Genomic DNA, 20,607 nt, shown 5'->3' with positions numbered 1-20,607 from the left:
TTAATTTATATTCAGACTTCAAATAACTAAAATCTTGAAATCTTTGCACCAAATAAATAACTGAAATGTCTTCACGGGCCACAAAAAATTCCTTCGGGGCCGCCTAGATGAACTAAAATAGGGTATTTCTGCTCAAGTATCCTCCAATACCCTTGAAAAGTTCTACAGAACTAGACTATTGACTCGAAAATGCATGTGGACTGTAAGAGCACACATGGAAGTGTATTGACTTTTTCATAGCAATTTGGTGAGAATCACTTATACTTTGCTACATTTTGACACAACAAACAGTAATCGTAACTACACAAAGCATGCTGAAAATATGCACACACGACACAAATGTCCTGCACGATGTGTAAACAATTTAATGCTCCATAAGCAGTTTTCTTGAGATAAAAAAGTAGCTTTTTGTTGCTTGCTTTATGGAAAGCTCAGATGCAGTTACTTTAAATGAATTTAGATGCTTATTCATAAAATCAACTTTTGGCTTCATATTAGTTGTAATAGTTTCGAGAGTAAACTCTGTATAAGGAATGGATTGGTAGAATGGCGAAATGAAATTCGTTGCGTATATTGTATCCGTAAAAATGGGATGGCAAAAATTAAACAAACAATTAAACTTTAATAAATTTAATTCATTTGCAACAATAAAAAGTCTTAATGTAAGACACAGTCAACAGCGCAAACAAACTATATCATTAAATGCATATAACAACAACAATTAATTTTCTCCAGTTAATAAAAAATCACTTATATATATATATATATTTTTTTTTGTTTTCTGTTTTTTTACAATTTCACATTACAACATCAAGAAAGTGAATACAAAGCACAAATTATATCTTTCCAGTTTATTACAGACCTATCTTTTTCTGATTTGCAATGCCTTGAGGAAAATTTTTCTTTCCAAAATATTGATGGTTGTCCATATTTACAACAAACACATAAACGGGAATATCAGATATTGGCATATTATTAATTAACATACTACACAAACTACTTAAACATATTTTCATTGCTACATAAATAATTTTTTGAATTAAAATATACTATTGTTAACATCACTGAATTTATTCTGAATAGAGAAAATAGCTTCATAAAATTTCAAATTAATGCTAAATAATGATGCTTATATAGCGTGAACTAAACAAAATAGTCTAAATATAGTAAAATAAATAGTGATTTTTTAAATTTTTAAATTGTATAATGAAGCTGGCAACGGCAGACAAGGATTCGTTCTTTTAAGTGTTAGTATATAATAGGTAAATGTGTAGTCACATCTATTTTCTTACTAAGCTGAATGAGTCCCCCCCTTTTTTTTTGATTATATCATTCGAGAGTTCTGTTTTTAATGTAACTAAAGCAAAGACGAATGCAGTTAACATGCTCACTCTTTAGGTAAAATCTTTATGTGGATTGTAATTGTTAAATGACGAGAATTTTCTAAGCTTATTTCTGGTAACAAGCCATTCAATTGATTTAGTTAGAGTTCATAGAAGTTACCGCCTTCCCGGCACTTGGATTTCCAGCAAATAAAATTATCATAATAATTAAAGGTAATCGAACGTTTAAAAATTTACTTCTCGAATTTTCATTTCCATAAAGATGTCTTTTTATAGTTTTATTAAATGATTATGATAAATGTGAACTTGAACGAGAGATTTGAAGGAAGCTCTAATATTCTATAGTGATCAGACGACCACACTTCAGGAAGAAGAGAGCGTTTAGAAAGAGAACCGTTTCCTAAATAAATTATGTTATTAGTCACTAACTATTTAATAAAAGTATGTGACATACTATTTTCCAGAAATCTTCTCATAAAAGTTCTTACAGACAGTACTGACAAATGCATGCATGTTTATAACACAAATTAAAATTTTATGTATAAAACTTTTCTCAGCTATGATATTTTATTGTATTCTTAGTAATAAAACACGGTTAACCATGAAATTTAGGTGTATTTTTCAAGGAAAAGAGGGCTTTCATATTACAGCTCTGACAGTTGCAATAAAAATATGCAAGGATTTCAAAAATTTATGAAAAAAAAAATCGAACAAATGGGTATAATGAAGTGCGGTAAAAATTTCATCGATATATAGCAGGGGTGGCCATAGCATGGCTTGCGAATCATGTGCGACTCTCGAAAGCGAATAGTGCAACTGTTATTCAGTTAAAATATGCGTATGAAATAGGGTCAACTAAAACTACTCTGTTCGCAAAAGAAATTAATTCCTTTATTTCGTTGCTTTGAGAGTTATTAGCAAACTTAAACTGATCAGTATCAAAGCTTAATTATTTTATTTCATATCTTGTTAATTAAGAAACTTAATAGCGTTATTAACAAAGGTAAAATAAAATAAAATAAAAACTTTTTTTGATTCTATCAAACAATTTTGCGAAGAAAATCTATAAAAGTGAAATCCCTAAGAGAAAATCTTTAAAAATTTGCTTGTGGAAGCTCTATGAATGGATACAGAAAGGATCTGCCGAATATCTGAATCAATAGCAGCGGTAAAACCTAAACAGGGATAATCTATGAGCGGAAAAGAAAACGCATGTAATGCATAAGAAACATCTAATATCATACAGAATTTGAAACAATTTAAAAGTAATTTAGAAGTTAATTTGGCATCCGAAATGTTGAAAACTTTATGGCAACTGGAAGCTTTGGAAATTTTTAGCAAACCTGATGACAGTTTCAGAAGATTATTAGAAGTTTCTTAGAAAATTTCGAGAATCTGTAAGAACCGCAAAATTTCGCGTTGTCTTCGACGCATCATCACATGCTGAAGGCAAACTGTCATTAAATAATTGCTTAGAATCAGCTATTTCTTTCCGTTTGAAACCTGTTTCACTGCTTTTAAAAGAACATAAATACGGACTTGCGGCTTTTATAAAATCTAGTCGAGGCTCGAACTTTCCTGAATTTCAACGTTCGGCTCTTACTGACATGAAGTTTGGCCATCCCTGATATATAGTATTATATTACATCGACGGTAAAGATTACAGTTAGTGTCGAAAACGGTTTATTTTAATTCATTTCTCTTTGTTCTTCACTACACTGGAATTATCTGTTTGTGGCTGCGTAGTTTCATTCATCATTTGTTACAGGATGGTTTACATCTCTTGAAAATCTTTCAATGCATCTGATGCTTCTTTCTAACGAGAGAATGGTCTTACCTTCTTTCTCTTACGTCTCGGTAGACAAATTCAATCTCCAGACATTTTAGTAACTGTTTCCAATGCATCTATTTCAGTAAGATGGAAAGGTAATTTTCATTGCAATATTAGCCGCAATGTCTAACTATTTTTGTCCGTATATGTGCCCTAATTAAAGGGAGTCGACTGTATATTGGAATTTAAATAACAAGAAAAGCAGCTTTGATGAGTAGATTGCTATTTTAAGAGCTATCGACTATTAAGAGCTGCTATCGATTTTAAAAGCTATTGTTATCTATCCATCTATGTGCTTATCTTTTTTAAATTTTTAAGTTTCCAAGATTTAAAATGAGAAAAAAGTTACGATTGAATCGACTTATAATTTAAAATTTCAACTAATTCAATTGTAAATAAACTTCTTTAGTGAAAATCGGGACATTTTAATTATGATAGAAGCAATTCCTCTAATTGTATAAAATAATGCAGTTTTGTCTAAATGAAATCCTCCGTCCTTTCCTTGAACAATAACCAGTAGACAGTCTGAACAATCATTTTCTCACAAATGATATTATTAAGGTGCACAGAGACAATTCTTTAATTTGGTAAAATATTACATTTGCCGTCCTTAAATTATTTCTGAAATTCTTACAAGATAATATGAATAAAACTTTAAAATCATGTAGTAAAATAAAACACAGAAACAATATGATTAAAAAATAAATTGAATGGGGAAAATTTTTATACTTTTTGCTAAATAAAATTTTTACAAAAGGCTAATTTATCATTAACGAAATAGTTTATGGCTTAAAATTTGAGTAAATCAATTTATGCTTGAAATCTACTGTAATATGCTCTTGCAAACACTTAAAATTTTCTTTCTTCCATATTTAAAGATGGTGAATTAAAATATGGTATTAAATCAGAAAACTTTGAAAGATAAAAAAGAAAGAGAAATGAAAAATTTCGAGATTAAAAGGTAAAATAAAATAATCTTGCTGTATTGATATATAGAATTATACTACACTAAATTATGAGTGTTTAAATAGTAATAGTGCTCTATGAAGTTTCTGGCCTATTTTTTTAAAGAAATTTCAGCAAACATTAGCAAAAGATGCATAAACAGCGTTTATTGCTACTGCAATTGAAGTTGCTTTTGTTTGCTTATGAACACAATGCTATCGTCTGCTTATGGACAGAATTTTCAGAGTGCTATGATCCAGTGAATATCTGTTGTCACGAATTCAAAAGCTGAGCAAAGAACAGCAACAAAATGTTCTTGTAAAGTGGAAAAAATAGCAGTTTTGTCTTTTGAAATGTGATGCGTTAATATTTCCAATGTTTCTCATTGGTAGGTACGATTTCATGATTGACCTGAAGATACTAATGATGAACCTAGGAATGATCCTCTTTTGCATTCTCGAACGGACGAGAGCATCGAAAGCGATCAACACTTGTAGCTCAAAAACTGTGCTCTGTCCCTTCAAAAAATAACAGATAAATTTTAGCGTCGTGAAAGATACTGCTCACAAAATTATCATACGAAAAATGTGTTTTGGTTTTTGTCTGTGTTTTGCACGGAGTGTAGAACAGAAGAAGCATCGAATTTATGCATGCCATGATTTAATCTAAATGGAAGCTATTAATCTTGACGTTTTAAAACAAACGTCAAAAATCAAATGTTTAAAACGACGTTTTTAAACAAAGAATCAAGATGAAACTTGGAACTTGTGCTTATGAATATTTGATAAAGTGGCAATCATGTGTTTGGGCTGGAAAGGTTATGGTCCCGCAGAAATTCGGTTTCAGAATTCTCGAGTAAAAGTAATATTGGTGATTGTTTGTTTGGAAAAGTATATTTCTCAAGGAATTTGGTCTTGAAATTATTGTAATAAAGAGACTTTCAAAGAGAATTCGGTGCTTAAGGTCGAAAAAAAAATCAAACAGAAACTGGATTCCTCAGCATAACAATGCGACCCTCACATAACTCTATTTCCGTCAAGCAGATTCTAATAAACATATCAGTAAATAAAGTATCACAAGTTCTTCAATCGCTCGTTATTTCACCAGATCACCCTTCCAGACTTCTTTCTTTTCCCTGAAATGAAGTCTTATCACAAAAGTCGCGTCACATTTATATCCTTGAAGGGGTTGAAAAAAGCATAAACAGAGAGTATACAGAAGATGAGTTCCTGGAAGGAATTAAAGAAGCTGTATGAACGTGCCAAGCAAAGCATAGACTTAATTGTATTTTGAAGAAACAATATGATTAAAAAATAAATAATAATAATATCACTGACCGCAGATTATTAATAATAATTATCACTGACCGCAGATTCATAGAATTTAAGAAAAGGGCGATAATTATCACTGACCGCAGATTCATAGAATTTAAGTAAAACTGCAGCTTTCCCAACTTTTGGTCTTGCACGAACGTAGTCCTAAAACTTCATAAAGGCACTATGTAATTCATTAATATTAATATACTAGATTAAAAAAATGACTACACTAAGAATTAACATACACAACAAAATCTTATAAATATAATGAGAATCCATATACGTCGAGTGTATTCATATATTTTAAAATTCTTTCAGGTGTTGAATCACTGAAAAATGGCATACCTTATTTAGCTTCGAAAATGTCCCTAATAAATTTATTCATAAAATGTAAAATATTTGAAGAAATCTTCATAAACTCTGCATTGCCCAATTCTTGCTCAATAATTGATGCTAATCTCACGCATCCGTTTTCTGCTCTTTTTGAGATACAGATTAAAATATTTCTATTGCATCGAGTCCCATTTAACAGCTCATCACCAGTACGAATTATTTCTTCATGAATTCCTTCCTATCGTTTTTTTTATCCACCGGACAAATTTTGCGACTTTGGCATATATTCCATATTTCCCTTTTTGCCCACAGCCTTCACCAAAACTTGTAATTCCATATATTGTCCATTTACCATTTTTTTGGTACAGTAACGGTCCTCCACTGTCTCCGGCGCAAGAATCCACTCTTCCCTGCTTGAAACCGGCACACATCATGTTGCCACTAATATGATAATTTTCGTAATTTTCGCGGCAGTCTTCCGAGGAAACTATCGGTACTTCTGCTTGATGTAAATGGTCTGTCCCAAAAAACGCAGTATCTTTCCTTTTTCCTGTTAAAGAGAATAATACAGTAAGATTACTCCTGACAGTTATAAAACTTATGTATAGATGTTAAATATAAGAAGGTGTTTTGTCAGCATTTAATACTCATATATATTTTTGTCGTATTATATACATATGGCATTTTAATAATAATACATTTTAGATTTAAAGATATCTATACCAGCCATTTATAGTTAGTCTCTGAATATATTTTCATTATTATTATTCTCTAAATATATTTCAACGTTTGCATTTGTATTTTCAATTTTTATTTATTTATTTTATATTATCAGCTTCTAAGTATATTGTTGTCAGTCACTTAAAATTCATCAGTGACATTAGGTTTATGTAATCTTTTATATAATCGATATAATCTTTTCTTTTATGTAACATATTGTGCCAATTATGTTAAATTGCTAACAGTTAAATTTAAATTCTTGCCATTTCTTGATCTTCTTAGTTTCTATCAAGACGGTTTTCATCCGATCCAGAAGGTCATTAACATTTAAGTTACGCGAGCAGAAGTTTTAATTGGGTTTGATTCTCACCTGCAGAGTAACATTAGTCAAATTTGCTTTCTGCTTCAGCTATTTGTTTCCGCTGCTGAATTCCTTTAGCTATGCTATCACTGACCGCAGATTCATAGAATGTGAAAAGTGAGACTCGAATTTCACTTGCAGTAAATAAAAAACGGGTATCTAATTGATTTAGAATTTGACTTTAGATTTTAGATGCTTAGGAGAACTGTTTTATATGTATTGAAAGTGATAATTCTGTTTTTGTGTTGAGTTATTTTAAAATTTGAGAAAAGCAGACCGTTAGAAATAAAATCTTAGTCGCTTCTTCATTAAATTTGCTTTGCAAGTTATTACTCTTTTCTCAGGGCGATAATTTCTTGTGTTGCTCCTCGTTATTTAAGTCAGATTATTTTGGAACACATAGCAGAACCTGCATAAGAAACTTTCCAAGGGACTCAAGCATTTCTTAAAAACACAATTTTCCAAAATTATAATTGTTTATAAAACAACTTACCACAAAATTTTATTTTAAAATTGAATTTAAATTATTTACATTAAATTTTGTTTTTAATTAAGCTGCTATTTTAAAACATAATTCTTTAATTTTAATTTCAACTACTATATTATTTGCCTAAAAAAATGTTTGTCCAGAAATACGAAATAGCATCGTTTCACTTTTCATTCGAATCTGTTGCCATATGGAAAAATATAAGATGTTATTCTTTCATGGATAATTTGTCTTATTAATTTGTTAAACTAAACTGTTTAAAATCTACAGACGCAGTTCTTAAGAATACTTTTTTTTTTTTACTTTTTAATCTGATTGATTTAAATAGAAATGCATTTAATTCAGAATATATATAAGTAAAAACATAGCATTTTTTATAGAGTTTTTAGCTTGTTTTGATTGAAATCTTTCATTAATTGAAGCATATACTCATTAATTAATTTTATAAAAAACTATCTAATGTTAAATGTCTCCTTCTCCTTTCAATAAACTGCAAATTATAGAATTTAATAATAGGTACGTAATCCGTCTAGACGTCCTACAGGATTTTCAACTGAAAACACATTATGAGCGCAGACACTCTTAACCTCTGTTCATCCGGTGGTGTAAGCGTCATAACTGGTTTAAGGCAAGCTTCGTTTCTAGGTAACCAGATCTTGCTAAGTAAGAAAAACTGGTTTAGAGATTTTGACATTAAGTTTGAAGTTTTCAACTCTATGCCGACTTGGTATAAGAGTCGGCCAATCAATGTAGCTTTTCTAATTGGCAACGGCTCGGAGATGTGAATGGAACTTCCGCATTTTATGCCTTTTGACTATGCCTCTGTGACATTTATACAACCATCTGAACGCAGCCTTATGGACTCAGTTACACTACAGTGGATGCCAGCGCATTATGGAGTCTCTATCTGATTGGATATGATTGCCTTAATGCTTAATTCTTTTATATTGGACTGAGGGAATCTGCAAGCATGCTTGCTTTGTGACTCTGAACAACAAATGATCAAAGAATATAACACATGCTATACACTTAATAGTTTTAAATTTGTCGCCCAGAAATACTGGAAAGCAAGACAGCTAATGGCTTAAATGCCAAAAGTCGGGCATTTTTAATAAATAAATAAGTTCGTCCAGACAAGTGGTATATAGTCTGTCCAGAAACACTCATTATTATTTGTTGGCAGCAAGTTATGATTGCTTCCAAACAAGATTCAAGATTTCCGTTTCTTGTTCAAAATGAGGAAATAAATGTTTTTAACAAGCTCTCTAAATAAAGTTAACAAAAAAAAAAAAAAAAAAGGTAAAGTTTTTCGAAAGAGTAGTGTCAGAACTTCGCAAAAAGAATGTCCTTTCAATATAAGAAGTTCTATGTGAGGGAACTGAATTTTATCGAAACAGGAAAATATCTGGGAATTGGTGAAATAAATCTTTAAGCCTAAAAAGTCCTTATAAGGATTTTACTGTTTTTATAAGTTTACTGTTGGTTATGAAATCTGCCAATTTGAAAATGAGAATAACACGAAAACGCTTTGCATGCAGCCTTTCATACATATTCTCTGAGAATAAATTTGCTTGTGGATCCAAGCCCCCTTCAAATCTATTTTGTTATTTTTTGTTTTGGAATGTTAAAGAAAGTTAATACAGTATTATATAAGAAAAGCTCAAATGTTTTGAAATGACTTTTGACGTACCCCATCCAAGTATGATTGCTCTTGTGTCAGTCTCCAGTTCGTCTGTCGAGGAAGGTAAACAAGCAGGCTGTACAAAGTTGTTTAAGGAGAAAGGATGCTTCACTTTCAGCAAGGCGATGTCATTGTTCACAGTATCTGCATCATAATCTGGGTGGATGAAAGAATCTATGACTCTACTCTCTTGTTCTGTACCTTCATCAGACATGAGATCATGTTCCCCGATTCTGATCAATAACTTCCTGCGTACACAGTGGGCAGCAGTCAAAATCCATGATTTTGCTAGTAATGTTCCTCCACAGAAAGGTTCTCTGTGTTTGTTCAAGATGGCGACCTGGAAGAAGTTGCAAATGAGTTTAGTAAAAAATAATCTTATATTTTATTGAAGAGAAGTTTGTACCTATTAACAGAGGATACCCGACCCATAATTGAGGGGGGGGGGTGGAAACTGCAATGTATACGTATTACTTTCTATATGTTAGATTTAATACAAATAAACTGCTAACACATCAATAGAAATTTTCAGAATGAGTAGATAAGAAATGAGGTTTAATGCATATTTATTTTCCATTAATATCATGTATACTACATTTTTTTACCGCTAACAATGTAGTCCGGTTTAGCCAAACTAATATTTTGGTATAAATAATATTTATATAACCTACAATAAATGTTTTCGGGAATTAAAAGTAGAATTAATTACAAAATTATTTAACAAAAATACACATTTAGATATCTAAATTGAATTTCTCCAGAACTTCTAATCCTAACTATAAAGTTATAAGGTTTTAACGTCTTTCTCGGCTGTAAACTGTGAGAGACTTATAGCTATGTAGACGTAGACTTATAGATTCTTCTTTATTCTAAACTTTAAAAAAAAAAAAAAAAAAAAAAAAAAAACACCTTGTATGCGTAAAATCTATAAATAGGAAACGAGCTTTTAAATATGGACTACAATATGAGCTATAAATACTTTAATTATCTCACCTGCCACGGCCAGCTTCCTCTTTTAGCTTCTCTACCGCCTATTATACGAAGATCTGGAGCTTTAGCTGCTATGCCGCATTTTTGTCCTATTAAGGGGTGGCTTTTTGGAGCACTGATATCTAGAAATATAAAAAGTGCCATCTTAAATATTGTAAGGAAATTAAATTACTATAAGTAAGAAAGTCACATAATTATATCGTCAGAGTTACAAAATCTGTCAATTTTGCTACATTTTTCTGTGTGTCTTTCTTTTCATTCTATAACTAAAATTATAGAATAAGATCCTTCAACTCACGTACATGAATTTTCAGTCTACGCAGAAGCTCAATATTACCTACTATTATAATTAAATAGGCTGTTCGCACATTTTTTAGACGATTTTCATTGTATTTATAGAAATATTTTACCTAAAACTTTGTATTTTAAACTTGATAACTCCTATTCTTCACTATCTTTCCACACCACAATTTCCAAGTAAGTACAGCGGAAGAGATATTTTATTCCATTCCTCTTGAACAGCTTTCCAAAGTCCAAGAAGGGTTGTGGGTCGACACTTGAACAATTCACTTTTAAAAAGTCCGAAAGTGCAAAAATACACTCTTTTGCAAAAAAATTGAAGCACCAAGAAGGACTTTTGCGATCGTGACGAAATTTGGTATGCAAAAACATTTTTATCGAACATCCAAGTGGTCAAAGTTTCAAGGTAAATGAACAGGAATTGCGATCATAGCGCGCATTTCTAGTGCGCAATTCGCAAATTTTAAAACCAGTAACAGAGGCGGAAAACTTATCTTTTTTTTTTTTTTTTTTTTTTTTTTTTTTTTTTTTTTTTGTTGCTGCCATTGTAATTCCATAAAGAAGGAACTAAAGATGCAATTACGACGATATCGAAGATCTTACAGACAACTAAAAGACTTGTATAACTTGATCTTACAGACAAGTAAAAGACTTGTATACTAAGCTAGGTGGTCATACCGAGCAATAGGCCGCCACCTGCAGCGTACAGGCACTGTTGTGCAGAGATGTTGGCTGCAATGGTTGCTACAAGGAATTTGCCGACGAAATAAAGGCTCTGGAAGGCCAAGGATAACAAATGCGACGCAAGATAGGATGATTGTTCGCCAGGTCCGAACCGTCCCAACGGTATCATTGTCGACTATTCAACGCACTACACTACGTCTATACCTCTGTGGTGTCGTCTACCATCTCACGGTGCTTGTCTGAGGCGGGGTTACTCCCACAGAGGCCTTTAAGGCGTTTACCTTTGACCCCATAACATCGGCGGAGTCGTCTGGAGTGGTGTCGCAGCCGATCTTCAGGACTGCTATTAGACTGGCATCGTATAGTGTTTAGCGATGAATCCCGCTTCACTCTTGAAGCAAATGACTACCGTGTTCATGTCTGGAGAGTATGGGGCCAGCGGTCCCAATCAGACTTTGTTTTACAAACACATACATCCATAACCCCTGGTGTGAAGGTGTGTGGCGCTATTTTTTATGACAGCAGGTCATCTTTAGTCATCCTCCGTACATCTTTAACAACTCAACGATATGTTGATATCATCCTGCGGCCGGTTGCATTACCCTTCATGGCACGTCATCCTGTGGCCATTTCCCAACAAGATAATGCCAGGTCACATACCGCTCGCATATCTCTGGACTGTCTGCGGGAGGTTGATACTCTTCCTTGGCGAGCAAGGTCACCAGATCTTTCCCCAATCGAGCATATCTGGTACATGGTAAGCCGCCAGATTCGGGCACCACAAAATATCGCAGATCTGGAGCGACAGCTGATGAATGCCTGGCAGAATGTGGCACAGGATGACGTTAGAAACTTCGACCACTCCTTGCCTCGACGAATTCAAGCATGCATTGCCGCTAGTAATTTGAACACTCAATGGGTGATTGTGAGCCATGAACAGGTACTACGACCCTGATTTTTTAATCATTTTATTATCTGTGTATGAGCTATACACATATTCAATTTCATCAAAAACAACCACTTCCTTCATGGTGTTTCGATTTTTTTTGAAAAAGTGTGTACATAGATGTTAGATCAGAAGATTTAGTTGGGATGCGAGTGAAAGTTATGGCCTTGATACCTGTTTCTTGTTCCATTTTTTCCACGAAATTAACCGTAGATTTTGACGTGACGCTGATTGTTTTGTCTTGATGCGGTTCTAGAAGAAGGTATTTCATATTTGAAAATTGGCTATAAAATATGTTTTTGATAGTAATTGGAGTTGACCTTAACAGTTTTCTGCATTATATTTAATTTTCATTTCTCGTTATATCAAAAACCAACAACAATCATAAATGCCTTTAAAAATTTTTCTTTAGATTCTTTGAACCCTGTTCTAAGTTTTTTTTTTTTAATTCAATTTGATGATAGTCAATAATCGATGATGATATTTTTTATCTGTTTTATTGCGGTTATTTAAATATACCCAAAGTTCACCTATTGTCATAACATTTTCCCATTTTTGTTCGAATAATTGTTTCTCATAGAGAATTTTGCAGCGCGTTCGGCTTTCGGCGATATGTCGCGGAGAAAAACGAAGCACATTACTTTTTTTCACCTTTCTAACATTCAAATCAACGTTAATCACCTTGTTTACAGTTCACACTGAGTATTTTAATGATTATGAAACTGTCTTTTGGCTTCGAAGATTTTCTTTAAGCATTAAAATTCTTACCTTTGCAACACTCGAAACATTCCGTTTCTTCCTTGGATATATATTTTGAACGATTTCCCTCCTTGAAGCCAAACTGATGTTCTTTTCCTTTCTTATCAATAATATTATCTATCGTTGCTTTAGATACCGAAAAATCACTGTTTTCACAGCGTTTTTTAATAGTCGCTAAATACGAATATTTTTCTTCGGAAAACATAGCCTTTCGCCCATTGCTTCTTTAATAGCACCATTTTGCTTTAAAAAAACACAATTGTCAAATAGCAAAAGATAGTTTACACTTTACAAAAAACACAGTTGGAGTTAAAAAAGAATTTTCCAAGCAGGCTATTTTTTATAGCAAAACAAAGTTGTCTAAAAAGTGTGCGAACAATCTTTTTACGTAACATTTCGATTCTAAAGTACGTAATATTTCGATTCCTTTTTCGATATCTAAAGCTACGGTAGGTAATATTCTTAACAAAAAAGAAAGGGGGAGGAAAAAAAAAAAAAAAAAAAAAAAAAAAACGTCAAAGTTTGGCTTCTAGTGGAAAAATTGCACCATATATATATCGAAGGAAAAACGGAATGCTTCGAGAGTTGCAGAGGTAAGATGTCTAATGTCAAAAGAATATCCGTAAAGTCAAAGGACAGTTTCAAAATCATTAAAATGCTCCGTGACTATAAAAAAAGTGATTTATGTTGATCTAAATCTTAAAAAGTAGAAAAACCATAATGTTCATCGTCTTTCACCATGATCGCCCACCAGCGGCCGAGCGGTAAAATCGCTGAACACTGGTAGTTCGGTCCGAGGTTCGAATCCCGCGAACGGGCTGGCTGCATGAGCGTTTTCGTGGTTTTCCCCATGTGTAACGTGTATACGAGCCAGTTTCCCTTAGTAAGTCCTCCACGAAAGGCATCCCTCACCTTAGGCAGATAGCCCTCGTGTGCTTTGCCGTATTCTTAATACACCATTTTCAATACACTTTCACCATGATCGCCGAACGCGCTGCAGAATTTTTTCTGAGAAACATTTATTTGAATAAAAATGAAAAAATGTTGTTACAATAGATGAAATTTTCATGCATTTAAGTGATTGCAATAAAAAATATCCATTTATTATCATGATAGAGGAGAAACAATCTTAAAACATGATTCAAACAATGTAAAGAAAAATTTTTAAAGGACTTATGATTGCTACTTGTTTTTCATATAACGACAAATTAAAAATAAAGAGAGTGGAGAAAAAAAACTAAGATGACATCCATAGGTTATCAAAAACATGTTTTACACCCATTTTTCAAATATGAAATATCTTCTCTTTACCCACAGTGTCATCAATCAGTAGAACTGCATCAAGACAAAGCAAGCAACCATACGTCAAAATCGACCATTAATTTCCTAAAGAAAAAAAAAAAAAAAAAAAATGGAACAAGAAATGTGTATCGAGGCCATACCTTCCACTCATATCCTTACAAAATTTCCTGATGGACCCATAGATTTTTGCTCTTTTAGACTTTTAAAAAGCAGATTGTCAAAGCGTCGACCTACAACCTTCCTTGGACTTTGGAAATCTGTTCAAGAGGAATGGAATAAAGTACCTCTTCCGATACTATAAAAGGCTTTATTGTCTTGGAAATTAAGGTGTATAAAGATAGTAAAGAATAAGGGTTACCAAAAAGAACATTTAAAACACAAACATTTCGGTAAAATATTTGTTTAAATACAATGAAAATCGTCTAAAAAATGTGTGAACAGCCTTTGTACTCCTATGTTACGTCTGTTAGTATTTATACCAGAAGATAAAGGTAAGAAGCCATTTTAGGTTAATCGAAAAACACAATTAATACTTCATTAACGTTAAAAGTCGAACATGGGGTATTCTCTGTCACATTACTTAAACGATAGTTAGTGCCTTACACAATGCGCACTTCGTCTCCCAAGAATGTACACAACGGCATCGTAACTCGCAGATACATTATGTTTAAAGGTCTGTGGGTTTAAATATTCCGTGCGCGCGTGCCACTTTAAGCATCCAGTTTTGGGGTTGCTGGCGTTCGTAAAAATTTCACATTTTACACTTATTATTTTGTTCACATGCTTTATCAGCGCTGAAAGTTTTGTAGCAATTTCGTGGGAACTTCGATCTATTTTCTTGTAAATAGCTTACAAACTTCAAAGCGTTGTCAATCTCACTGAATTTCAAAATGAACTCTTCAGACTTATTCACATTTGAACAATTAAAAAATTAAGATTTGAGATAGCATTCCTATTGTTGAAAATGTTACTAAAGCGTTTTCAATGAAAGAGTACTCATCAATAATATTTAGCTTCATTCATGAAGCCTTCACTTACCCATATCATGAGACTTCTTCCTTTTACGTTGCGTACTATACAGCTTTTCGCAAGGCGAATCCTCTATGTAACAGAGCGCACTTTGTTGATGAACTTTTTCACCACAAATTTCTGACACCCTGCAGATCTTCGTTCTGTATGTGACACAACTTCTTGAACAATGTGACCAGGCTGACCATTCTGAATAAGGACCAGGCTGCTGCAGATGATACAAAATTCTGAACTCTTGTATATTAGATTCCTTTTGTAGGCTTGGAGTTTTATCTAAAATTTCAGATTTTTCTGCATTCTGAAAAATGATTAAAATAAAAAAGTTATCCTTCAAAAGAAATATAGAAACCTTACAAACAGTTTATATATTTAATAACAATGAATCCTACAATTTATATGATTTACTTCTGTAATGATCATAGCAAAATACAAAACGTCAATACACAGTGCGCTTACAAAGATTTAAAAATAATTTTTTTAACGTATTCCAGAAAGTCTCTGAAACGATATTTGTCAGTATTTATAACTATGACATCTTAATTTGCATTTCCTAACATATTATCGTATTTAGATTATAATTTTATATGCAGTGAATTGTTTCCTTTGCACAGTTGCACGAGAACAGCAACTTTTCAAATGTTGTGTAAAGCACAGGAAAATTAAAAAATGTCATGGTACAATGTTTCTCATTAGTACGGACGATCTCATGGCGAACGTGAAGATGTTGAGGATGAATTCAGGAGTGGTCGCTCTCGCTATTTTGAATAGATGAAAACATCGAAAACGTTTAGGGCTCAAACATTTAGGACAAACATCGAAATAATTAGAAGTCTTAATTACGATATCTCAAATTTGAGCATAACAACTCTAAAACACGTAATTAATCCTGAAAATATTAAAAAAAATTAAATGACTTAAGTTTCCTCTTTTTTTAAAACCTCCTAATTCCAAATCTAAATTTGAAAGATTTTTATATTTAAAATCAAAGTACAGTACAAAGTCCGGACTCGTCGGGATTAGGGGTTTTTTCCGGGTTATAGATCCTCAAATTAAATCTGGTAAGATGGCATGCAGAAATTATACAATAAAAAATATGAAACCGTAATTTATGAAATAAAGAGCAATTATGATCTAAAGGGTATCAAAATTTACAAAAAAAGCTTAATATTTATTTGTTTACTTTATTAAACATTTCTTTCAATGTAAGTTGTTTAATTTGCTTCATTTTTTTTGTGCTAATACTTTCTCTGTAATTTTATAAACAGACAAAATTTCTTGTTCAGTTACGAAGTTCCACTGTTCAAGTCTTGTAATTGCTACGTCGAGAATACCGACTAACTTGTCAATCGAATCTTTTTCGTTTTCAGTAACCTCTCTGTCTGTCACTTTCTTCACTATCGGAAACGCGCATGCGTAAAGCATAAAAAAAAGTTTGTGGCTTTGAGGGCCGGATTATAGATCATTCCGGATAATGGACGTCCGGATTACGGACTTTGTACTGTATTTAGAATGAACGCGCAAAAGTTATCGTATTTCTGGTAACAGTTATTGAGAATAAATAAATCAACATAATGAACAATATGTTATGTAAAAAAAAAAAAAATCTGGCTTTTACCTTAAGCGAAGTTTTCACTTTTGTCTTTGTTCTCTTTTGCCCTACTTAAAGTGGTAAAGAACAAAAATTATTCAATTTTTATAGGGCCTGTATAATCTTTAAGTCATTCTGAAATCTTAATCTTTGAATTCTTGTCAACAAAAGAAAATGAAAATTTTTAATCTAACAAACATAGTACAAACGTTTCAGAATGATATATTCCAAGACAATTTTAAGTTGTTTTCGTTTCAAAAGTGACTGTGTAGAGATTATTATTAAAAAAAATTAAGTGTCACTATCTATAATTCCTCTTTGATGTTATCAACAAAGAGCGGAATTTTATAATGCTCTTGACAATGGAATATCAATCACACAGTTTAATTCCAATTAAGACTGAGTATTAACATTGCCCTTTCTCTGAAATACCCATTTCGCCTACCCTCCGCCCCTCAAAAAATATTACCTATAACATTAGTAGCAGAATAAAAAAGAAAAACAGCAAAAAATGCCTTGTAATGTTAAGAATGTTAATATGTAATGTTACCAAATGTTACGCTTTGCTTTGGAGTAAAATTTTTATTTAATGATATCATCAGGTAGATTTTTGTAAGCTTATTTCTGTAAATAATATGAAACAGGCCGGTTAGAAATTACGAAATTTTGTTATAAAAATATAAGTTGGTTAGGAACGCAGCATAATATTACATGGTAGATTTGAGATAGCAAATTCTCGTAGTAGATTTGTCCCACATTCTGATGGAATTCTGCATCTTCGAGTTCTCGCCTGTCTGCACTTTCTGGAACATCGCGACCAAGTTGCCCCGAAGTTGTTTATTTTTACCCCTGCTTTATTTTTTGGTTTAGAATGGGAATTTTTGTGAATTTTAATATATTCTGTAGATCAAAACAGCAAACAACCTTTTAGATATTCTATTGTTATTAAATAAACTTTTCTTGAATTTAATTTAATAAATTAACTTACATTACATTAAATTAACACACCATGTTTCTTCTAACACTTCTAGATTACATGTAACTGGTAATCCGCAGTGAAAAATTAATTGAGGAGATTTTTTTTGTTTCTTATTGCATAATTGAAGACATTTGTTCATGATTACTTACTTGCCATTCTGTGCACCTGTTTTTAAAACATGCCCTCTCTTCCCGTAGTAGGTTTGTCCCACATTCTGATGGAATTCTGCATCTTCGAGTTCTCGCCTGTCTGCACTTTCTGGAACATCGTGACCAAGTTGACCATGAAGTAAACACCCCTGTTTTATTTTTTGGTTTAGAAGGGGAATTTTCTTGAAGTGTCAAAGAGCTATTTGCCAACAATCGACCAAGATTCTGCAGAGAAAAAAAAAAAATAATAATATTAAAACTGTGTTAGTAATATTATGTTGATCATGGCAAGATTACTGATTGTCTGTGGAAGTGGCAGACACCTTAAACTATTCGCAGTAGTAACCATGAGGACAAATTCTTCTTACAACTATGGTCGTAAGTAATATAAATAATCTGCTAATATATCTGAAAATACGCTACAAGTATATTTGATTCCACGCATATGCGAGAGTTTTTGACATTATGAGGTAATTTTTTGCAATGGCGGACAGATAACTTTAGATTGCTAAATCTTACTTAATGAAAGCATGTATTGATAATACAAAATTTCGCGTCACTTCACGAATCTTATGAGCTCATCGCATCAAGAATACTGAATATAAAGGATTAGTTTCAGATTTCATTTGTATATTTGACCAATTTAACGTTTTACAGTTTACCGTACGATTTACAAGTTTTTGTACTTCATTTTAAAGGATCAGATTATTCTAACAATCTAAGGCTGTAGTTCCTTTGTATAATTTGATCAGAGGCGTAGTTAGGGTTTTCAACATTAGGGGATGTAGTAACTAATTTCATTACCATCAGAGAGAATTAATTCCAGAAGTAAGTGATAATCCGCTTCTTTATTAATACATACATGTTTTATTTACAATATAATACAATGGTTACAAGAATTATTATTAGGTACGCGCTTTCATCGTTTTTAGGCTTAACACCTTCTCTCTTCCATCAAACTAAAATTAAGTTGTAGAATATCAACAGAGCCAAGATGCTCGAAGCGCCACCTAATGGCGCGAGCTATCAATTTATAACAGGGGATAACACAAAGTTCCAAAGATTTTGCGCCTCCTTCTGTTTGCCAAAATGCAACATCAATTTGGCGTGCTTTGGATGTTGCGTCCTGAGACAGATGGTCCTTCTTCTCCAGCTACGCCACTGAGTTCGATGTGTGCAGTATGTGTGAATGTTTGGTACATTCATCTTCATGAGCGAGAGTGAAAAATGAAGAAAAGATAAACATATGCCTACGTGAGAATAACAGAAAAAAATTCAAGGACGTTCTAGCTAGTATCTACTGGCGCTATCTATTGATATAAAAGTGAAAGAAAAAGAGCTAAGAAATCTTGCAAAAGTGTTGAAGTTAAAGACTAAAGAGATGATGCTGGAATACCGGTATTTTCTTCCATTCTAAAAACTACTGATCACTTTTAGGAGTTGGTCGTTTTAGGAAGATGGTATCAAGATATAATTCACTGTGTTATGTGAATATTAAGAATGAAAATTTGTTAAAAATATCCATGAACTGAATTTCGTATACATTTAACTTTTTGTGTCTTATGCATAATTTTGCATCTTTCTTTTTCATTTGCTGGTATTTGAATTTATTACACTCTTCCCTTCGCTGCATTATAATGCCGAAGAATTGTTTGAATTTAACTTAAGACTGATTTACAGGATCATCGAGACAATATAACTGATTTTAAAGTTTTATTAGAAAACTTATTTGAAGCGTCTTGGAAATTTACACTGTAGAAAAAACACAATTTTTTGGGCCATATCATAACTAAATTTAAATTTGAATTCTGTGGCTGGAGATGCCAAAATGGTATTCTGTCGTAACTTTCATGACGATATCCGACATGAAAATACCTGCAAACTTTTACTGCAGATCAACTTCTCTTTGAAAGAGAGAAGCTGAGAGAGAAGAGAGAGTTTTGAAAGAGAGAAGCTACTTTAAGAAGGTGAGAGCACCTTGATGCTGGGGCACTTCTTATAAATGGAACTTCATTTGCTTTGCTTTTCGAAATAGGAAACTAAAATATTTCTGAATAATGGTATCCCGGCCTAAAGGTGCCCGCACTTATATGAAGATAGTTTTTTCCAAGTCAGAAACGATTCTGCATAACTGTACGGACATCTTTTTGTTGGGATATCATTATGAAAGTTTGTCTTCTCAAACTGAAGGTGTTGAAGTGCGTAAAGGTGCAGGTACTTTTATGAAGGGTCACACTCGTGAAAGTTATGGCATAATATAGCTTTGATATTCGCAAGCAACCAGCACAGCGTTATAATGTCTCGAGCGAAGCTTTTGAGCATGTCAATGAAGATACTTCATCTGTTCCTGCAATTAAAATTAAAAAAATTTCTAATTACTCTGGTGGAAAAACTAAAAGGTCGATTTGCGTTTAAACACGATACGGCGATTTAAAACCAGGTCCATATTTTTCGACCAACTGGGTAATTCTTCAGATTCCCTTTACACATTTTCAAAGACGCTAGCTGATGCTTAAAACTTCCTCGATCCATTAAAATTGAGGAACAGAAAACCCTAACTTGAGGAAATTGTTATACGTTTTGGCAGGTGCAATGGAGAGTCAAGTTGAAAAGAAAAGCACGTGCATCTTCCTCCGTATGTCAGAAATGTATTCAGGTGCCCTTGCTGTCTTTGTGGCACAAATTGAAAGAGACTATTGTTTGTTTCTCCCTAGTCTTCACACCCTATCATACGGTGTTTTAGAAATCAGCAAATTCATTCTGCACGAGCCGATTTTTGGAGCTTTCTATCACAAAAGATTTGATCTAGTCACTGATATAACCCATACAATGTGTTCAAGAAAAGAGCGCTACGCACCTTTCCC

At 32.8% G+C, this 20,607-nt stretch overlaps 1 protein-coding gene across 1 annotated transcript in view; it reads right to left on the bottom strand.

The window, feature by feature from the left end:
- Positions 1–614: 614 nt before the first annotated feature.
- The window catches only part of LOC118201033 (trypsin-3-like), a 41,061-nt gene continuing 21,068 nt past the window's right edge, over positions 615–20,607 (bottom strand). Inside the window, exons 2-6 of the mRNA XM_085806731.1 lie at positions 17,744–17,968; positions 15,037–15,325; positions 10,011–10,129; positions 9,027–9,357; positions 615–6,318 (exon numbers count right to left, since the gene is read on the bottom strand). Of these exons, the coding sequence (XP_085662857.1) occupies positions 5,993–6,318; positions 9,027–9,357; positions 10,011–10,129; positions 15,037–15,325; positions 17,744–17,968 (1,290 nt within the window). The 3' untranslated portion in view covers positions 615–5,992. The remainder of the gene's footprint in view (positions 6,319–9,026; positions 9,358–10,010; positions 10,130–15,036; positions 15,326–17,743; positions 17,969–20,607) is intronic.

Source organism: Stegodyphus dumicola, chromosome 1 (genome assembly GCF_044657685.1).
Source record: "Stegodyphus dumicola isolate Sdum_Otavi_A_Nest chromosome 1, ASM4465768v1".
NCBI classification, from domain to species: Eukaryota; Metazoa; Arthropoda; class Arachnida; order Araneae; family Eresidae; genus Stegodyphus; species Stegodyphus dumicola.
This window is presented reverse-complemented; position numbering and strand designations above follow the sequence as displayed.